The sequence below is a fragment of the Salvelinus fontinalis genome, chromosome 10, assembly GCF_029448725.1.
Source record: "Salvelinus fontinalis isolate EN_2023a chromosome 10, ASM2944872v1, whole genome shotgun sequence".
In the NCBI taxonomy this organism is placed as follows: domain Eukaryota; kingdom Metazoa; phylum Chordata; class Actinopteri; order Salmoniformes; family Salmonidae; genus Salvelinus; species Salvelinus fontinalis.
In genome coordinates, this window is record NC_074674.1 from 42320941 (window position 1) to 42340328 (window position 19388).

The 19388-nt window shown below is 48.0% G+C and overlaps 1 protein-coding gene across 1 annotated transcript in view; it reads right to left on the reverse strand.

Annotated features, from left to right (window-relative positions):
• Nucleotides 1-18782, reverse strand: part of smpd1 (sphingomyelin phosphodiesterase 1) — a gene marked incomplete in the record, with an annotated part of 23156 nt that extends 4374 nt beyond the window's left edge. The window contains 5 exon segments of the mRNA XM_055936837.1: nt 1429-1599; nt 1673-1953; nt 6702-6903; nt 7157-7275; nt 18144-18782. Of these exon segments, the coding sequence (XP_055792812.1) occupies nt 1429-1599; nt 1673-1953; nt 6702-6903; nt 7157-7275; nt 18144-18362 (992 nt within the window).
• Between the last annotated feature and the right edge of the window lie 606 nt (nt 18783-19388).

A 19388-nucleotide genomic window follows, 5' to 3' on the forward strand; every position in this document is an offset into this window, starting at 1 on the left:
ACACTATGTATGAGTTCAGCTGATCCAGGGATTGTGAGATCTGGCATACGTCCGCAACGCAGCCTGGGAAGGACATACGTCCGCAACGCAGCCGGGGAAGGACATACGTCCGCAACGCAGCCTGGGAAGGACATACGTCCGCAACGCAGCCGGGGAAGGACATACGTCCGCAACGCAGCCGGGGAAGGACATACGTCTGGAAAGGACATACGTCCGCAATGCAGCCTGGGAAGGACATACGTCCGCAATGCAGCCTGGGAAGGACATACGTCCGCAATGCAGCCTGGGAAGGACATACGTCCGCAACGCAGCCTGGGAAGGACATACGTCCGCAACGCAGCCTGGGAAGGACATACGTCCGCAACGCAGCCTGGGAAGGACATACCTAGTCAGACAACTATATGCATTCAACTCAAATGGGTCTTTCAGTTTCCCCCCCGACAGCGAACCACATTATGAGAGTTTAACATATCAGCTAACCACTTCATACAACAATCTGATACCTGGACAGGTGTTTAACATTAACTACATCAATCTCGTGTTCAAATGCAGTCATTGACGTAGCACACAACCAATGGCTGACGCATGCAACGTCTGAGCAGGTGAATAGAACCAGTGCCTCAGCAGAACTAACTCACCACTACAGATGACTGTCTGGATCCTACCAACCAGTGCCTCAGCAGAACTAACTCACCACTACAGAGGACTGTCTAGATCCTACCAACCACACTGCCTCAGCAGAACTAACTCACCACTACAGATGACTGTCTGGATCCTACCAACCACACTGCCTCAGCAGAACTAACTCACCACTACAGAGGACTGTCTAGATCCTACCAACCACACTGCCTCAGCAGAACTAACTCACCACTACAGATGACTGTCTGGATCCTACCAACCAGTGCCTCAGCAGAACTAACTCACCACTACAGAGGACTGTCTGGATCCTACCAACCAGTGCCTCAGCAGAACTAACTCACCACTACAGATGACTGTCTGGATCCTACCAACCAGTACCTCAGCAGAACTAACTCACCACTACAGATGACTGTCTGGATCCTACCAACCAGTACCTCAGCAGAACTAACTCACCACTACAGAGGACTGTCTGGATCCAACCACACTGCCTCAGCAGAACTAACTCACCACTACAGATAACTGTCTGAATCCTACCAACCACACTGCCTCAGCAGAACTAACTCACCACTACAGAGGACTGTCTGGATCCTACCAACCAGTGCCCCGTCCCGTCCCATCTGGGATCAGTTTCCGCCAGGTACAAATCTGGGATCAGCTTTACTAGCGGAAAATGCTAAACTGACCCAAGATCAGCATCTAGTAGTCTATCCAACCCTGCAGGCCCATTAGTCCTAAATAAAAGAACTACGGCGAACTAGAAGATTCTCTAGTTTAAACTCATTATCATACCTAAGGGTCTTCAGGGCCTGTTCTGGTAACCATGGCGCCCACTCCTCGGCCATGGTGTCATAGAGCCAGCGTGACGACCGGTTGCCGTGGACGAACGGCGGGGGGAAACTGTTGACCGGGGTGCTCTCGTGGTTACCGATCGCCGGGTACACCTTCAAGTTACCTAGGTGACTACGGAGAGAAAGATAAGGTGGTCAGTTACCATTCAACATGCGTGTGTGTGTGTGTGTGAGAGATTGTGTACCTGTGTATCAGTCTGGTGATAACGGTGAGTTCAGACAGTTGCTGCTTCCTGGTTTGAGACCAAATGTTATGAGCGGGTATGTCTCCTGTCCAGTAGACCCAGTCCCACGGACCGGTTCTAGCTGCATTCTCCAACATGTTCTCCACGGTTCTCAGGGGCAGGTCACATTTACTGTAGGAACCCCAGAACCCAGCCGCTCTCTGACGCCAGTTGGGAGATCCAGACTCATTACGACAACACAGCGGGTCCTTACAGTCGGCAGAGCTGCCCACTGCATACTCCTGTTCACAAATAACACCAGGATGGACATTAGAGTTGTATTTTATGTTGGCGAAAGCAGCAGCTACTCTCCCTGGGGTCCAAAACAAAACATATTACAGAACAGGAATAATGATTGCCACAATGAATGATGCGTGAAGCGATTTTGCGTTAGCCGAAGGTGAAGCTAAACTTATTTCTGTAATAGGTGGTCTAAAGGTAACCCCCCCCCCCCCCCCTCAACACAATGCTTTTACATGCATTTAAGGACCAGTTTATTATTAAAATGGGTGATTTATTAAAGGTAATGTAGGTCTACTAAAGTGGCATACCATCAAAAACAATGGAGAAAATGCACCCCCATAACATTTTAACATGGAAACAGCTGTTCTATCATTCAGCCTACAGTAGCAGCCAATGTGTGATGTTCAATGTAGGTCCTACATAACAGGAGACGTTTGTGTGGGGGGCGGGGTGTGACAACCTGTTAATCCTCTTGTTCTTCAGACAAGGCGATTGCTTATGTGTATGGTGCAAGAAACCACTTTACAAAATAAAATGCATTATTCCCATACCATTATTACATAGAATCAGACAAATGCTACTTTCTGCCTATTGGCTACTTCGCTTATTCAAGCCCCTCTCAAAATGCAACACTGCCCCTTTAAGACATAAAAAAAAGCTCTTTACCTGACAGGCTTTTTCAAAGATGTCTAGAAATGTACACTCTCTTGCAGGAAACAACCACTCCCCTATTGCTGACTACAAAGTATCTTTAACTGGGCTAATAACTCACTAACTAGCGAATAGGAACAAATGTACACAGGTGGCTACATGCAGCTTTCGCTTTGATCTCAAAACAAGCGCATCTACTCACGACTGCTCATGTTGTAAACACAGTCCAGTTCAAAATGAATGGCACAGATCCATATACGGCAAGGGTCTATTTGCATATAGGCCTACTGCAGCACAGTGGAGTACGGGCTGAGTCATGCGTCTCATCGCAATACGATGCGTTCTGCCTACAACAAAATCTCTGGCAGACTTCGTTGTTTCGGTATGTTGCATTGGAAGTGGCTCATTTTGCGTTCGATCACAATAGCAGGGAAAACTCTAGAACAGCGATCACTAACCTTCGAGTCAAAATACAAACCGTGATCTACCGCGCAGATAATTCAAAATATATATTTGAAAAAAGCCTATGCAACATTAACCAATTAAAAACAGTACTGTATCAATGAGGTTTGTACAGTAAGCTATAGACTCAATACATTATCACTGCATACTGGCCATGCTTGAACTGCCCTGCCAATGCATTGTTGTTCAGGCCATTTAAATATATATATATACTTAAATATAAATATATATTTAGATATATTTAGATATATTTAGATATATTTAGATATATTTAGATATATTTAGATATATATATATATATTTAGATATTTATATATATATATATATTTAGATATTTATATATATATATATTTAGATATATATTTATATATATATATTTAGAAAAAAAAAACTATTTGTTAATTAAAGCTCTTTAATGTCCTTTCATACACTTAAATAGAGCCTGGCATCTACATTAACATTACAAATCCACTTTGTAAAAAGAAAAAGTGAAATGGACCATTTTCAATAATAACACTATGGTTATATAAATTTATATATATATTTATACATATATATATATATATATTTCGACATCTGACTATATGAACACAGCGGTAATAGCTCCGTTGTATTACTTAAAGCACAGCTGAATGTGCATGTTTATTTAAGTGGGCTGTTGGTGCCTGCACCGGATGGTCAGTCTGCGGAGGGAGAGAGCAGCAGACTGAGGGTCCGCCTCAACAGCCCTCCCTTTCCTCCACTGACCAAAGAGACACCGTCTATCAGCTGATGGCGAAATACGAGACGCATTATGCAGAAATGCATGTTGTTACTCCTATGAACAGAGAAAGTGAAATAGTCCTCGATATTAAGACGCAAGCCGCTAATAAATACACAAGCCTATCGATACACTTTCCTACTCATTCATTACTAGGAAGGACGCGCATTTTACGGCTTATGAGTGTTACTGAGTAAGACCTTAAACTCCCTCATAAAAACTCTCGTTGCTGTATTCGTTGGCCGTCTCTCTCTAGTCGTGGTTATAAACGTTTAGAAATCTCACATTAACTTTTCTGTAGCTTTCTTTTATGCCTGCTACGTTACTGCAGACACGGTCAAATGAGCCAGTCGACGGACCTGCGGAACCCTATAATGCATTTGATTTGTTCTCCGGGCCCGCCGACAGAGTTTGTACCTTCAGACACATGAACTGGTTCTTAAATGGGATCAGTTCGCCTACTACCCGGCGCGCACGGCAGCCGAATCCGGTGCATCTACCCGCAAACAGCACGACCAACAGATGTATCTGTATTCCTAGTCAGGTGAAATCCGTAGATTTGGGCTTAATGAATTTATTTCCATTGACTGATTTCCTTACATGAACGCGCTCATTAACATTGTTCCGTTTATATTTGTTTTGTCCAGGATCCGTAACCGAGCAGAAATTACAATAAGCATTTTAGATCTGCGTTTACAAAACACAGCAAGATATTGCCTACGCGACTCCCAAGTTTAACTTGCTAAATTAGTGGCAGAATTCCCTCCCCCTCCGTTAGACAAGGATGCATTTACATTCGCTTGTAAAATGTCCAAACACACTGAAAACGACATTCGGTAGCGCCTACACACAAAATACAAAAACATAACTTTATGAGCTGGATTGCCTGTCTTTCCAATTAATTTGTGTTTGTGCTCGTTAGCATATTTAGCTAGCAGCCTCCATTGAAATCCAGTATTACTTGTGCTAATTTGGTAATGAAACAGGCAGTGAGCAGGTCTCGAACCCACACCTTCTAGCCCGAAGTCCAGCGCGCTATCGACGGTGCCGCAAAAGCACGCTGGAACGGTAGTCGATATCCGCGCTTACAAACCCAGGGTCGTTACAGTATTTTGGTGACAGACAGCCCCCATGGGCTTTTGGGAATGTTTTTGGCGCCGCGCTAAACCGGTAACTGTAAATCCTAGGATGAGACATGATAATCTGGATACCACTCAACCGTAGTTCACTGTTGACATTTCACGGAGTTTGTCAACGTTTAGTTAAAGTCATTGAAAATGATTGGCAAGGTTGAAAGTCCTTTATTAAAAATGACCCATCAACTTCAATGAACAGACTAATTAAGTTCTGCCCATGATATCATTTAAGGTATCCCCCCCCTCCCTCATTGGGTTTGTCATTCATCTTGGTAAAATAATTTCTTATTTTTTTGTTGAGTTTAGTTTAGTTACATCTCAATGTATAGTATTTCAACCAATCCGCTGAGCAGCCTGACTTGATTGCCACCTCTGTCGCGAAATTTCTTTGAACCAAAACGGGTTTCAATTCATGTTGAATCCAGAGGGCTCGTACAGTTCATTTCTAAACCGGTAGGTGGCATGCTTGTCAACAACTGACATTAATCCTTTTAACAAACGCTTCCAGTGGTGAATCTGGATTCTACACAGACCAACAGACATGGTTTTTATTCTTCATGTTGAAACAGAGTCCTGAAGAAAAACATTTTGTATGACCTCTTAAGAATTACTTTAGGCTCAAACCCTTGGCCTTGCCATGGTCACTACAGCCAATGGGAAATTATATTACTTTTGGAACAAAACTCTGGCGCATAGGTGAAGACGTGATCAATACAAGTGACGTCACAGATCCAACACCATTGGTACGCACTCGAGTTGGTTGCGTAATAAACCTGGGTTATATTACAAGCATTAGTCACAGTTTGAAGTTTCCTCTTCATTAGGACAACTAGTTTACTAACCAGTCAATGTTCAGGTCACCCAGAAAAGAAAGACCTCTTAACATCATACACTATCAAGCATTGCACACATTATCCAAATACTGACTTAATGTAACAGTATAAATTTAAACCGTCCCCTCGCCCCGACACGGGCGCGAACCAGGGACCCTCTGCACACAACAACGGTCGCCCACGAAGCGTCGTTACCCATCGCACCACAAAACCCGCGGCCCTTGCAGGGCAAGGGTCAACACTACTTGTAGGTTTCAGAGCAAGTGACGTAACTGATTGAAACGCTAGTAGCACGTACCCGCTAACTAGCTAGCCATTTCACATCCGTTACACTAACACTTGGTGGCCTATAGCAGCACCCCAAAATAAAGATCCTTCATACGAGGTAGGTGAACTTGTAACCGCAACACTTAACATACGTGTCACAGAAATTTGGCTCTGAACATAAAGCGTCCCGTCCCCCCAACGGGCATTCTTGTCTTTCCTGCACATGTTATATACGTAACAGTATAACTTTAAACCGTCCCCTCGCCCCGACACGGGCGCGAACCAGGGACCTTCTGCACACATCAACAACGGTCACCCACGAAGCATCGTTACCCATTACTCCACAAAAGCCGCGGCAACACTACATCTAGGTTTCAGAGCAAGTGACGTAACTGATTGAAACGCTACTAGCACGTACCCGCTAACTAGCTAGCCATTTCACATCCGTTACATATAGCTACTGCTTTATCAATGGAATGATCTAGGGGAGTAGACACTACTCTATAGCACACCCGACAGAACTGGTCAACATATTAATGATTAGTGAATTAGATGAGCTAGTTCAGGACTACAACCACAGTGAAACGTCTTCACTGAGGAGAGGTCTGAAAAACTTCCCCTACCACATTTTGACTCACCTGATCCCAGTGTATGTCTGTGAGGAAGAGAACCCTGCTCTGTGGTGCTCCAGGCTTGGGGGGTGTAGGCGGGGTGACTGGAGGTTTGGGGATCCGGGGTAGGGTTACGTTCCAGGGGGCATAGATATCGAAGCGTCCACATGACCTCCCCACCAGCAGAGCGCAGGCCTCCGACGGCCACAACAGAGACTGCTGCAAGGCGCTGAAAACAGGAAGGACAGACCCATTACTTACACCTACCCGTCTCCATGGAAACAAAGGCACATGGTCCAGGTGCTGTGAACACAGCACCTCTTTAAATAAATGCTGAGGACCAGCGTCTCTTCAGAGGATAGGTGTATTCACTCACTGTCCCACCATGCATCGCAGCAGACTTACGATAGAACATCAGGAAACATGATTTATTCATGAAAAGAGGACAACGTCAGATAAATCAGGACCAATCACAAGCCTACCTGATGAAGTCATCTCTGAACAGCTCTGTGATTTGACGACAGACCCGCTCTTCAGCCAGGTGGAGACGGATACAGGCCTCACCCACGGCCCGCGCAACCCGCTCCTCGTTAACGTCACTCTACATGGGACAGGAAGTAGTGAGGAGAGAGGTTAGACAAAGTGATACAGGCCTGTCCCACAGCCCGCTCATCACATCACTCTACATGGGACAGGAAGTTGTGAGCAGAGAGGTTAGACAGGATGATACAGGCCTGTCCCACAGCCCGCTCATCACATCACTGTACATGGGACAGGAAGTAGTGAGGAGAGAGGTTAGACAGAATGATACAGGCCTGTCCCACAGCCCGCTCATCACATCACTGTACATGGGGCAGGAAGTAGTGAGGAGAGAGGTTAGACAGAATGATACAGGCCTGTCCCACAGCCCGCTCATCACATCACTGTACATGGGAGAGGAGAGAACCACCAATTTCCTCAGATACGATATATACAAGTTTAGACTAAGGTTGCAAAAACTAATAATAATTAAAACCCAGATGGGAGGAGTCCAGATTCTTATTCCCTCCTGATTTGGTGAATCTCCGAACCAGGTTTTTGCAACCCTCGGTTGACAGACGATAGAGAAAGACATTTCATTGGCTCCTCTTTTCTGGTTCATCCACAGTCAATGAACTAAGTAGACCAGACCCAGCTGTTACCGGGTTCATATTATACAGTCAATGAACTAAGTAGACCAGACCCAGCTGTTACCTGGTTCCTCTACAGTCAATGAAATAAGTAGACCAGACCCAGCTGTTACCTGGTTCCTATTATACAGTCAATGAACTAAGTAGACCAGACCCAGCAGTTACCTGGTTCAAATTATACAGCCAATGAACTAAGTAGACCAGACCCAGCTGTTACCTGGTTCCTCTACAGTCAATGAACTAAGTAGACCAGACCCAGCAGTTACCTGGTTCATATTATACAGTCAATGAACTAAGTAGACCAGACCCAGCTGTTACCTGGTTCCTATTATACAGTCAATGAACTAAGTAGACCAGACCCAGCTGTTACCTGGTTCCTCTACAGTCAATGAACTAAGTAGACCAGACCCAGCTGTTACCTGGTTCCTCTACAGTCAATGAACTAAGTAGACCAGACCCAGCTGTTACCTGGTTCATATTATACAGTCAATGAACTAAGTAGACCAGACCCAGCTGTTACCTGGTTCCTCTACAGTCAATGAACTAAGTAGACCAGACCCAGCTGTTACCTGGTTCCTCTACAGTCAATGAACTAAGTAGACCAGACCCAGCTGTTACCTGGTTCCTATTATACAGTCAATGAACTAAGTAGACCAGACCCAGCTGTTACCTGGTTCCTCTACAGTCAATGAACTAAGTAGACCAGACCCAGCTGTTACCTGGTTCCTCTACAGTCAATGAACTAAGTAGACCAGACCCAGCTGTTACCTGGTTCCTCTACAGTCAATGAACTAAGTAGACCAGACCCAGCTGTTACCTGGTTCCTATTATACAGTCAATGAACTAAGTAGACCAGACCCAGCTGTTACCTGGTTCCTCTACAGTCAATGAACTAAGTAGACCAGACCCAGCTGTTACCTGGTTCCTCTACAGTCAATGGACTAAGTAGACCAGACCCAGCTGTTACCTGGTTCCTCTACAGTCAATGAACTAAGTAGACCAGACCCAGCTGTTACCTGGTTCCTCTACAGTCAATGAACTAAGTAGACCAGACCCAGCTGTTACCTGGTTCCTCTACAGTCAATGAACTAAGTAGACCAGACCCAGCTGTTACCTGGTTCCTATTATACAGTCAATGAACTAAGTAGACCAGACCCAGCTGTTACCTGGTTCCTCTACAGTCAATGAACTAAGTAGACCAGACCCAGCTGTTACCTGGTTCCTATTATACAGTCAATGAACTAAGTAGACCAGACCCAGCTGTTACCTGGTTCCTCTACAGTCAATGAACTAAGTAGACCAGACCCAGCTGTTACCTGGTTCCTATTATACAGTCAATGAACTAAGTAGACCAGACCCAGCTGTTACCTGGTTCCTATTATACAGTCAATGAACTAAGTAGACCAGACCCAGCTGTTACCTGGTTCCTCTACAGTCAATGAACTAAGTAGACCAGACCCCGCTGTTACCTGGTTCCTCTACAGTCAATGAACTAAGTAGACCAGACCCAGCTGTTACCTGGTTCCTATTATACAGTCAATGAACTAAGTAGACCAGACCCAGCTGTTACCTGGTTCCTCTACAGTCAATGAACTAAGTAGACCAGACCCAGCTGTTACCTGGTTCCTCTACAGTCAATGAACTAAGTAGACCAGACCCAGCTGTTACCTGGTTCCTCTACAGTCAATGAACTAAGTAGACCAGACCCAGCTGTTACCTGGTTCCTCTACAGTCAATGAACTAAGTAGACCAGACCCAGCTGTTACCTGGTTCCTCTACAGTCAATGAACTAAGTAGACCAGACCCAGCTGTTACCTGGTTCCTCTACAGTCAATGAACTAAGTAGACCAGACCCAGCTGTTACCTGGTTCCTTTATACAGTCAATGAACTAAGTAGACCAGACCCAGCTGTTACCTGGTTCCTCTACAGTCAATGAACTAAGTAGACCAGACCCAGCTGTTACCTGGTTCCTATTATACAGTCAATGAACTAAGTAGACCAGACCCAGCTGTTACCTGGTTCCTATTATACAGTCAATGGACTAAGTAGACCAGACCCAGCTGTTACCTGGTTCCTCTACAGTCAATGGACTAAGTAGACCAGACCCAGCTGTTACCTGGTTCCTCTACAGTCAATGAACTAAGTAGACCAGACCCAGCTGTTACCTGGTTCCTATTATACAGTCAATGAACTAAGTAGACCAGACCCAGCTGTTATCTCTTTGGCGTCTAAGCAGACCGGAAATGTTACCCTATCACAACCCTTCTTGGTTGTTATGGGGATGAAGCATGACGTTGAGATGTGACTCTCTGCAGTATCAACCAAAAGGCACACAGTTGGCCTCAGTGACGTTCGCTCACCACCAGGCCTAACCACAGAGCCGTCTTCCAGTCAGGCCTCTTTCATCTGTGTTACTTTCGGTTTTGTCTTCAGACAAGAGATCGCCTTATACCCTGGTTAACAAATACATTTTTAAAAAAACACAAAAAAAAGTGTGATCTTTGTTGCTGGTCATTTTACCTTAGTGGACAGACAGATGAATAGGCCTGGAGTGCTTCCTACTAGGATGAAGTATCATGGGACATCCATGTCCCAAATGGCCCCTGATTCCCTATGGCACAGGTGTCAAACTCATTCCACGGGGGGCCGAGTGTCTGCGGGTTTTCGCTCCTCCCTTGTATTTGATTGATGAATTAACATCAATAATTAGTTAGGAACTCCCCACACCTGGTTGTCTAGGGCTTTATTGAAAAGAAAAACCAAAAACCTGCAGACACTAGGCCCTCCGTGGAATGAGTTTGACACCCCTGCCCTATGGGCTCTGGTCTAAAGTAGTGCACTATATAGGGAATAGGGTTCCATAGGGCCCTGGTCTAAAGTAGTGCACTATATAGGGAATAGGGTTCCATAGGGCTCTGGTCTAAAGTAGTGCACTATATAGGGAATACGGTACCGTTTGGAACACAAAATGGTTGTTTGTCGTCACAAAATTGATGAGCAAATTGGTGTGGCCGGAAGTTGTGGGTTATGCTTTTGAATGGTCAGATAGCCGGAAACAATGACAGGAAGCTGCATTGTGGGGAATCGTAGGTGGCTCGTTTTTATCTCGTTGTTGACACCATGTCTCGTAGAGCTATTCTGTCTGATTTCATGTCAAAGCTAATATGGATCAAATTCTCTAGCTAGCTTAGGATTCATTTGAGACATCAAGTGTTCATTCTGCAAATTATTTATGTTTTAAATAGGCATGTACCCCCCCCCCCCCTATCAGTTGTGTTGCTAAACAACCAACCCTGTCTGTTAAACCACATGTACCCCCCCCCATCAGTTGTGTTGCTAAACAACCAACCCTGTCTGTTAAACCACATGTAGCCCCCCCCCCCCCCTATCAGTTGTGTTACTAAACAACCAACCCTGTCTGTTAAACCACATGTAGCCCCCCCCCCCCCTATCAGTTGTTACTAAACAACCAACCCTGTCTGTTAAACCACATGTACCCCCCCCCCCCCCCCTATCAGTTGTGTTGCTAAACAACCAACCCTGTCTGTTAAACCACATGTAGCCCCCCCCCCCCCTATCAGTTGTGTTGCTAAACAACCAACCCTGTCTGTTAAACCACATGTAGCCCCCCCCCCCTATCAGTTGTGTTACTAAACAACCAACCCTGTCTGTTAAACCACATGTAGCCCCCCCCCCTATCAGTTGTGTTACTAAACAACCAACCCTGTCTGTTAAACCACATGTAGCCCCCCCCCCCATCAGTTGTGTTACTAAACAACCAACCTTGTCTGTTAAACCACATGTAGCCCCCCCCCCCCCCCCCTATCAGTTGTGTTACTAAACAACCAACCCTGTCTGTTAAACCACATGTAGCCCCCCCCCCCCCCCCCTATCAGTTGTGTTACTAAACAACCAACCCTGTCTGTTAAACCACATGTAGCCCCCCCCCCCCCTATCAGTTGTGTTGCTAAACAACCAACCCTGTCTGTTAAACCACATGTAGCCCCCCCCCCCCCCCCTATCAGTTGTTACTAAACAACCAACCCTGTCTGTTAAACCACATGTAGCCCCCCCCCCCCCCATCAGTTGTGTTACTAAACAACCAACCCTGTCTGTTTAACCACATGTAGCCCCCCCCCCCCTATCAGTTGTTGCTAAACAACCAACCCTGTCTGTTAAACCACATGTAGCCCCCCCCCCCCCCCCCCTATCAGTTGTGTTACTAAACAACCAACCCTGTCTGTTAAACCACATGTAGCCCTCCCCCCCCCCCCTATCAGTTGTTGCTAAACAACCAACCCTGTCTGTTAAACCACATGTAGCCCCCCCCCCCCCCCTATCAGTTGTGTTAATAAACAACCAACCCTGTCTGTTTAACCACATGTAGCCCCCCCCCCCCCCCTATTCAGTTGTGTTACTAAACAACCAACCCTGTCTGTTAAACCACATGTAGCCCCCCCCCCCCCCCCCTATCAGTTGTGTTGCTAAACAACCAACCCTGTCTGTTAAACCACATGTAGCCCCCCCCCCCCCCCCCCCTGTATTCTGCCCTACAAAGCAGAAAGGCAGTAACTGCTCACAGTGTGGAACTGCGATAAATGGCTTTTTTCATTTACCTTGGTTTCACATTAACTTCATCCAGTTACTGCTAACAGGACCCACATTTACCTTGGTTTCACATTAACTTCATCCAGTTACTGCTAACAGGACCCACATTTTCTCCTGAATACAATAGAGGCAGAATACTTGTCCACATGATTATGCAAGTATTTAAAAAAATTACATGAACACATTTTTGAACAAATGAGCCGTTAGTGTCTTTTTGCTTGGTAGGCCAGTACTGCTTGCCCATTGGCATTGCTAGTTTGATAAAGCTCTGCCAACTCCAGGTCACATAGATAAACTGTACGGTTTACAGAACCGGGTCAAGGCTAGGTGCTGCACTAAGTCACATGATCAGCTGCACTAAGTCACATGATCAGCTGCACTAAGTCACATGATCAGCTGCACTAAGTCACATGATCAGCTGCACTAAGTCACATGATCAGCTGCACTAAGTCACATGATCAGCTGCACTAAGTCACATGATCAGCTGCACTAAGTCACATGATCAGCTGCACTAAGTCACATGATCAGCTGCACTAAGTCACATGATCAGCTGCACTAAGTCACATGATCAGCTGCACTAAGTCACATGATCAGCTGTAATTGCCAAGACCCTTGTGACTTCTGGAACGCGACGTCTCAAAACTGAGTCGTGGTTTTACGAAGACAACTTCCCTGGCACACTTTTGTTTGAACTCACTGAAAAGTCACTTCTGCAGATGTTTGCCTTCACTTTTAGATCAAGGACCAACTGCAGGTGGGTGCAGTTAACGCTCCGGTAGAACAGACAAACAGCACCGGTCTGGACCTCGCAGGGAAAGCGTTGAATACTACAGGTTTCAGACAATTGTTTTGTACTTCCCAGTCTGTTAGTAGCGACAAGCTGTCATTCTCCCTGCCCCGTCTGTTAGTAGCGACAAGCTGTCGTTCTCCCTGCCCTGTCTGTTAGTACCGACAAGCTGTCGTTCTCCCTGTAGCGACAAGCTGTCATTCTCCCTGCCCCGTCTGTTAGTAGAGACAAGCTGTCGTTCTCCCTGCCCCGTCTGTTAGTAGCGACAAGCTGTCGTTCTCCCTGCCCCGTCTGTTAGTAGCGACACGCTGTCGTTCTCCCTGCCCCGTCTTAGTAGCGACAAGCTGTCGTTCTCCCTGCCCCGTCTGTTAGTAGCGACACGCTGTCGTTCTCCCTGCCCCGTCTGTTAGTAGCGACAAGCTGTCGTTCTCCCTGCCCCGTCTGTTAGTAGCGACAAGCTGTCGTTCTCCCTGCCCCGTCTGTTAGTAGCGACAAGCTGTCGTTCTCCCTGCCCCGTCTGTTAGTAGCGACAAGCTGTCGTTCTCCCTGCCCCGTCTGTTAGTAGCGACAAGCTGTCGTTCTCCCTGCCCCGTCTGTTAGTAGCGACACGCTGTCGTTCTCCCTGCCCCGTCTGTTAGTAGCTACAAGCTGTCGTTCTCCCTGCCCCGTCTGTTAGTAGAGACAAGCTGTCGTTCTCCCTGCCCCGTCTGTTAGTAGAGACAAGCTGTCGTTCTCCCTGCCCCGTCTGTTAGTAGCGACAAGCTGTCGTTCTCCCTGCCCCGTCTGTTAGTAGCGACACGCTGTCGTTCTCCCTGCCCCGTCTGTTAGTAGAGACAAGCTGTCGTTCTCCCTGCCCCGTCTGTTAGTAGCGACAAGCTGTCGTTCTCCCTGCCCCGTCTGTTAGTAGCGACACGCTGTCTTCTCCCTGCCCCGTCTGTTAGTAGCGACAAGCTGTCGTTCTCCCTGCCCCGTCTGTTAGTAGAGACAAGCTGTCGTTCTCCCTGCCCCGTCTGTTAGTACCGACAAGCTGTCGTTCTCCCTGCCCCGTCTGTTAGTAGAGACAAGCTGTCGTTCTCCCTGCCCCGTCTGTTAGTAGAGACAAGCTGTCGTTCTCCCTGCCCCGTCTGTTAGTAGAGACAAGCTGTCGTTCTCCCTGCCCCGTCTGTTAGTAGAGACAAGCTGTCGTTCTCCCTGCCCCGTCTGTTAGTAGAGACAAGCTGTCGTTCTCCCTGCCCCGTCTGTTAGTAGAGACAAGCTGTCGTTCTCCCTGCCCCGTCTGTTAGTAGAGACAAGCTGTCGTTCTCCCTGCCCCGTCTGTTAGTAGAGACAAGCTGTCGTTCTCCCTGCCCCGTCTGTTAGTAGCTACAAGCCGTCGTTCTCCCTGCCCCGTCTGTTAGTAGAGACAAGCTGTCGTTCTCCCTGCCCCGTCTGTTAGTAGCGACAAGCTGTCGTTCTCCCTGCCCCGTCTGTTAGTAGAGACAAGCTGTCGTTCTCCCTGCCCCGTCTGTTAGTAGAGACAAGCCGTCGTTCTCCCTGCCCCGTCTGTTAGTAGCAACAAGCTGTCGTTCTCCCTGCCCCGTCTGTTAGTAGAGACAAGCTGTCGTTCTCCCTGCCCCGTCTGTTAGTAGCTACAAGCCGTCGTTCTCCCTGCCCCGTCTGTTAGTAGCTACAAGCTGTCGTTCTCCCTGCCCCGTCTGTTAGTAGCTACAAGCTGTCGTTCTCCCTGCCCCGTCTGTTAGTAGCTACAAGCCGTCGTTCTCCCTGCCCCGTCTGTTAGTAGCTACAAGCTGTCGTTCTCCCTGCCCCGTCTGTTAGTAGCTACAAGCTGTCGTTCTCCCTGCCCCGTCTGTTAGTAGCTACAAGCTGTCGTTCTCCCTGCCCCGTCTGTTAGTAGCTACAAGCTGTCGTTCTCCCTGCCCCGTCTGTTAGTAGCTACAAGCTGTCGTTCTCCCTGCCCCGTCTGTTAGTAGAGACAAGCTGTCGTTCTCCCTGCCCCGTCTGTTAGTAGCGACACGCTGTCGTTCTCCCTGCCCCGTCTGTTAGTAGCGACACGCTGTCGTTCTCCCTGTAGCGACAAGCTGTCATTCTCCCTGCCCCGTCTGTTAGTAGCGACAAGCTGTCGTTCTCCCTGCCCCGTCTGTTAGTAGAGACAAGCTGTCGTTCTCCCTGCCCCGTCTGTTAGTAGAGACAAGCTGTCGTTCTCCCTGCCCCGTCTGTTAGTAGCGACACGCTGTCGTTCTCCCTGCCCCGTCTGTTAGTAGCGACACGCTGTCGTTCTCCCTGTAGCGACAAGCTGTCATTCTCCCTGCCCCGTCTGTTAGTAGCGACAAGCTGTCGTTCTCCCTGCCCCGTCTGTTAGTAGAGACAAGCTGTCGTTCTCCCTGCCCCGTCTGTTAGTAGAGACAAGCTGTCGTTCTCCCTGCCCCGTCTGTTAGTAGCGACACGCTGTCGTTCTCCCTGCCCCGTCTGTTAGTAGCGACACGCTGTCGTTCTCCCTGCCCCGTCTGTTAGTAGAGACAAGCTGTCGTTCTCCCTGCCCCGTCTGTTAGTAGCGACAAGCTGTCGTTCTCCCTGCCCCGTCTGTTAGTAGCGACACGCTGTCGTTCTCCCTGCCCCGTCTGTTAGTAGCGACAAGCTGTCGTTCTCCCTGCCCCGTCTGTTAGTAGCGACACGCTGTCGTTCTCCCTGCCCCGTCTGTTAGTAGAGACAAGCTGTCGTTCTCCCTGCCCAGTCTGTTAGTAGCGACAAGCTGTCGTTCTCCCTGCCCCGTCTGTTAGTAGAGACAAGCTGTCGTTCTCCCTGCCCCGTCTGTTAGTAGCGACAAGCTGTCGTTCTCCCTGCCCCGTCTGTTAGTAGCGACACGCTGTCGTTCTCCCTGCCCCGTCTGTTAGTAGAGACAAGCTGTCGTTCTCCCTGTAGCAACAAGCTGTCGTTCTCCCTGCCCCGTCTGTTAGTAGCGACAAGCTGTCGTTCTCCCTGCCCCGTCTGTTAGTAGCGACACGCTGTCGTTCTCCCTGTAGCAACAAGCTGTCGTTCTCCCTGCCCCGTCTGTTAGTAGCGACAAGCTGTCGTTCTCCCTGCCCAGTCTGTTAGTAGCGACAAGCTGTCGTTCTCCCTGCCCCGTCTGTTAGTAGAGACAAGCTGTCGTTCTCCCTGCCCCGTCTGTTAGTAGCGACAAGCTGTCGTTCTCCCTGCCCCGTCTGTTAGTAGAGACAAGCTGTCGTTCTCCCTGCCCAGTCTGTTAGTAGAGACACGCTGTCGTTCTCCCTGCCCCGTCTGTTAGTAGCGACAAGCTGTCGTTCTCCCTGCCCCGTCTGTTAGTAGAGACAAGCTGTCGTTCTCCCTGCCCCGTCTGTTAGTAGCGACACGCTGTCGTTCTCCCTGCCCAGTCTGTTAGTAGCGACACGCTGTCGTTCTCCCTGCCCCGTCTGTTAGTAGAGACAAGCTGTCGTTCTCCCTGCCCCGTCTGTTAGTAGAGACAAGCCGTCGTTCTCCCTGCCCCGTCTTAGTAGCGACACGCTGTCGTTCTCCCTGTAGCAACAAGCTGTCGTTCTCCCTGCCCCGTCTTAGTAGCGACACGCTGTCGTTCTCCCTGCCCCGTCTTAGTAGCGACACGCTGTCGTTCTCCCTGTAGCAACAAGCTGTCGTTCTCCCTGCCCCGTCTGTTAGTAGAGACAAGCTGTCGTTCTCCCTGCCCCGTCTGTTAGTAGCTACAAGCTGTCGTTCTCCCTGCCCCGTCTGTTAGTAGCGACAAGCTGTCGTTCTCCCTGCCCCGTCTGTTAGTAGCGACACGCCGTCGTTCTCCCTGCCCCGTCTGTTAGTAGAGACAAGCTGTCGTTCTCCCTGCCCCGTCTGTTAGTAGAGACAAGCTGTCGTTCTCCCTGCCCCGTCTGTTAGTAGCTACAAGCTGTCGTTCTCCCTGCCCCGTCTGTTAGTAGAGACAAGCTGTCGTTCTCCCTGCCCCGTCTGTTAGTAGAGACAAGCTGTCGTTCTCCCTGCCCCGTCTGTTAGTAGAGACAAGCTGTCGTTCTCCCTGCCCCGTCTGTTAGTAGAGACAAGCTGTCGTTCTCCCTGCCCCGTCTGTTAGTAGAGACAAGCTGTCGTTCTCCCTGCCCCGTCTGTTAGTAGAGACAAGCTGTCGTTCTCCCTGCCCCGTCTGTTAGTAGAGACAAGCTGTCGTTCTCCCTGCCCAGTCTGTTAGTACCGACAAGCTGTCGTTCTCCCTGCCCCGTCTGTTAGTAGCGACAAGCTGTCGTTCTCCCTGCCCAGTCTGTTAGTACCGACAAGCTGTCGTTCTCCCTGCCCCGTCTGTTAGTAGAGACAAGCTGTCGTTCTCCCTGCCCCGTCTGTTAGTAGCGACAAGCTGTCGTTCTCCCTGCCCCGTCTGTTAGTAGAGACAAGCTGTCGTTCTCCCTGCCCCGTCTGTTAGTACCGACAAGCTGTCGTTCTCCCTGCCCCGTCTGTTAGTAGCGACACGCTGTCTTCTCCCTGCCCAGTCTGTTAGTACCGACAAGCTGTCGTTCTCCCTGCCCCGTCTGTTAGTAGAGACACGCTGTCGTTCTCCCTGCCCCGTCTGTTAGTAGAGACAAGCTGTCGTTCTCCCTGCCCCGTCTGTTAGTAGAGACAAGCTGTCGTTCTCCCTGCCCTACATGCACCAATCGCTCCAGGCGTTTACAGCGTACTAATCCTGTTAGCGCAGGTTGTTAGTTCAAGAGCCCCCCTGGCTGCCCGTAGAGAATAGGGCCCATTAGGTTCTCGTCAAAACTAGTGCACTATATAGGGAATGGCGTGCCATAGAGATGTTACCTAAAGTAGTGCACTATATAGGGAATAGGGTACCAGGTCCCATTAGGCTTTGTATATTAACAATACTACCCTATATAGTGAGTAAGGTCACATCTTACCAGCAGAGCGATATCCAGTATGGTGAAGAGGACTTTACACACCGGACAGGTCAGGTTCCGCCAGTTGAACCCGACCCGGAGACGCCCGACCTCTTCCAGAAACGTTATGCCCGGTTTCCCCTCGTCCTGAACGGGGAACGAGGTCCCCAATGGTACCGAGCACAACACCAGAACAAAACACAGCAGCCCCACGGCGCAGGGGATAGGTGCGAAGCGCATTGTTCTGCTCAACAGCGAAGTTAGCTCGCCGAAAGGGATTCAAAAATGTTCAGTCCAATATTTGAAAAATAAGTAAACTACAAAAATAAACGATTCAAATTGCCTTTTTCTAAAACCTCTAGTTGCTTAGTTAGCTAGTCAGCTATCACACAATAACCAAGTTCCCATTCGCAGCTGTTGTGTTCTGTTTGGTTGCGACACCGATGTAACAAAATAAAAAACAGGAAGCGCTGTGATGACAGCTTTGTTTCCTTCTTTATAAAAGTCTACAGCGCAGCAATAAATATAATCGATTTGTGACAAACTCGTGTGCTGCTGAACCGAGAGAGAAACCTTCGGTCTAACACCCCAAAACTGCTGAACAAGAAACAAACGAACGAATGAACGACGACTGCCTTGTTTTATGAGCCAGTACGGGGATCAGCTGACTGATCACGTGACAGAACCGGTTTACTCTTGTGATATAAATGGTTCTTCTCTGGTTCAGATTGGAGCCAATCAATTGGTTCATTACTACTAATCAGTCATTGAATAGTTATGTTCATCGTTGGATTTTTAACGTCAACATTACATACCTTAAATGTAAAAAAATAATGAGGATTAAAACACAATAAAGCCTGAAGCCTTCTTTCCTTTATGGTCCTGGTGATGTGTTATATGTTATGATATGTGTTATATGGGAATGCTTAGTAAGGTCTACTTTTCCATCAATAAGAAAACTATTATATTTTTTTCTTCAAACCTGATCAATTTATCATTTCCAACGTGCAGCATGTACTATTTAATCTAATCTCCTGGTTCAGAAAGCCAGACATCGAGGGTCACAGTCTACAGATAAGCATGATGCAAAAACTGCCATTTTGTTATTTTACTCTTGTTTGTCCTAGGTTGTGTTCCAAATTGAACCCTATTCTGTATATATAGTGCACTAGGGTGGCCTTTGGGATGTTTCCCCAGTCAACCACCTGCCAAACACTGAAATGTATTTTATTTCACCTTTATTTAACCGGGTAGGCCAGTTGAGAA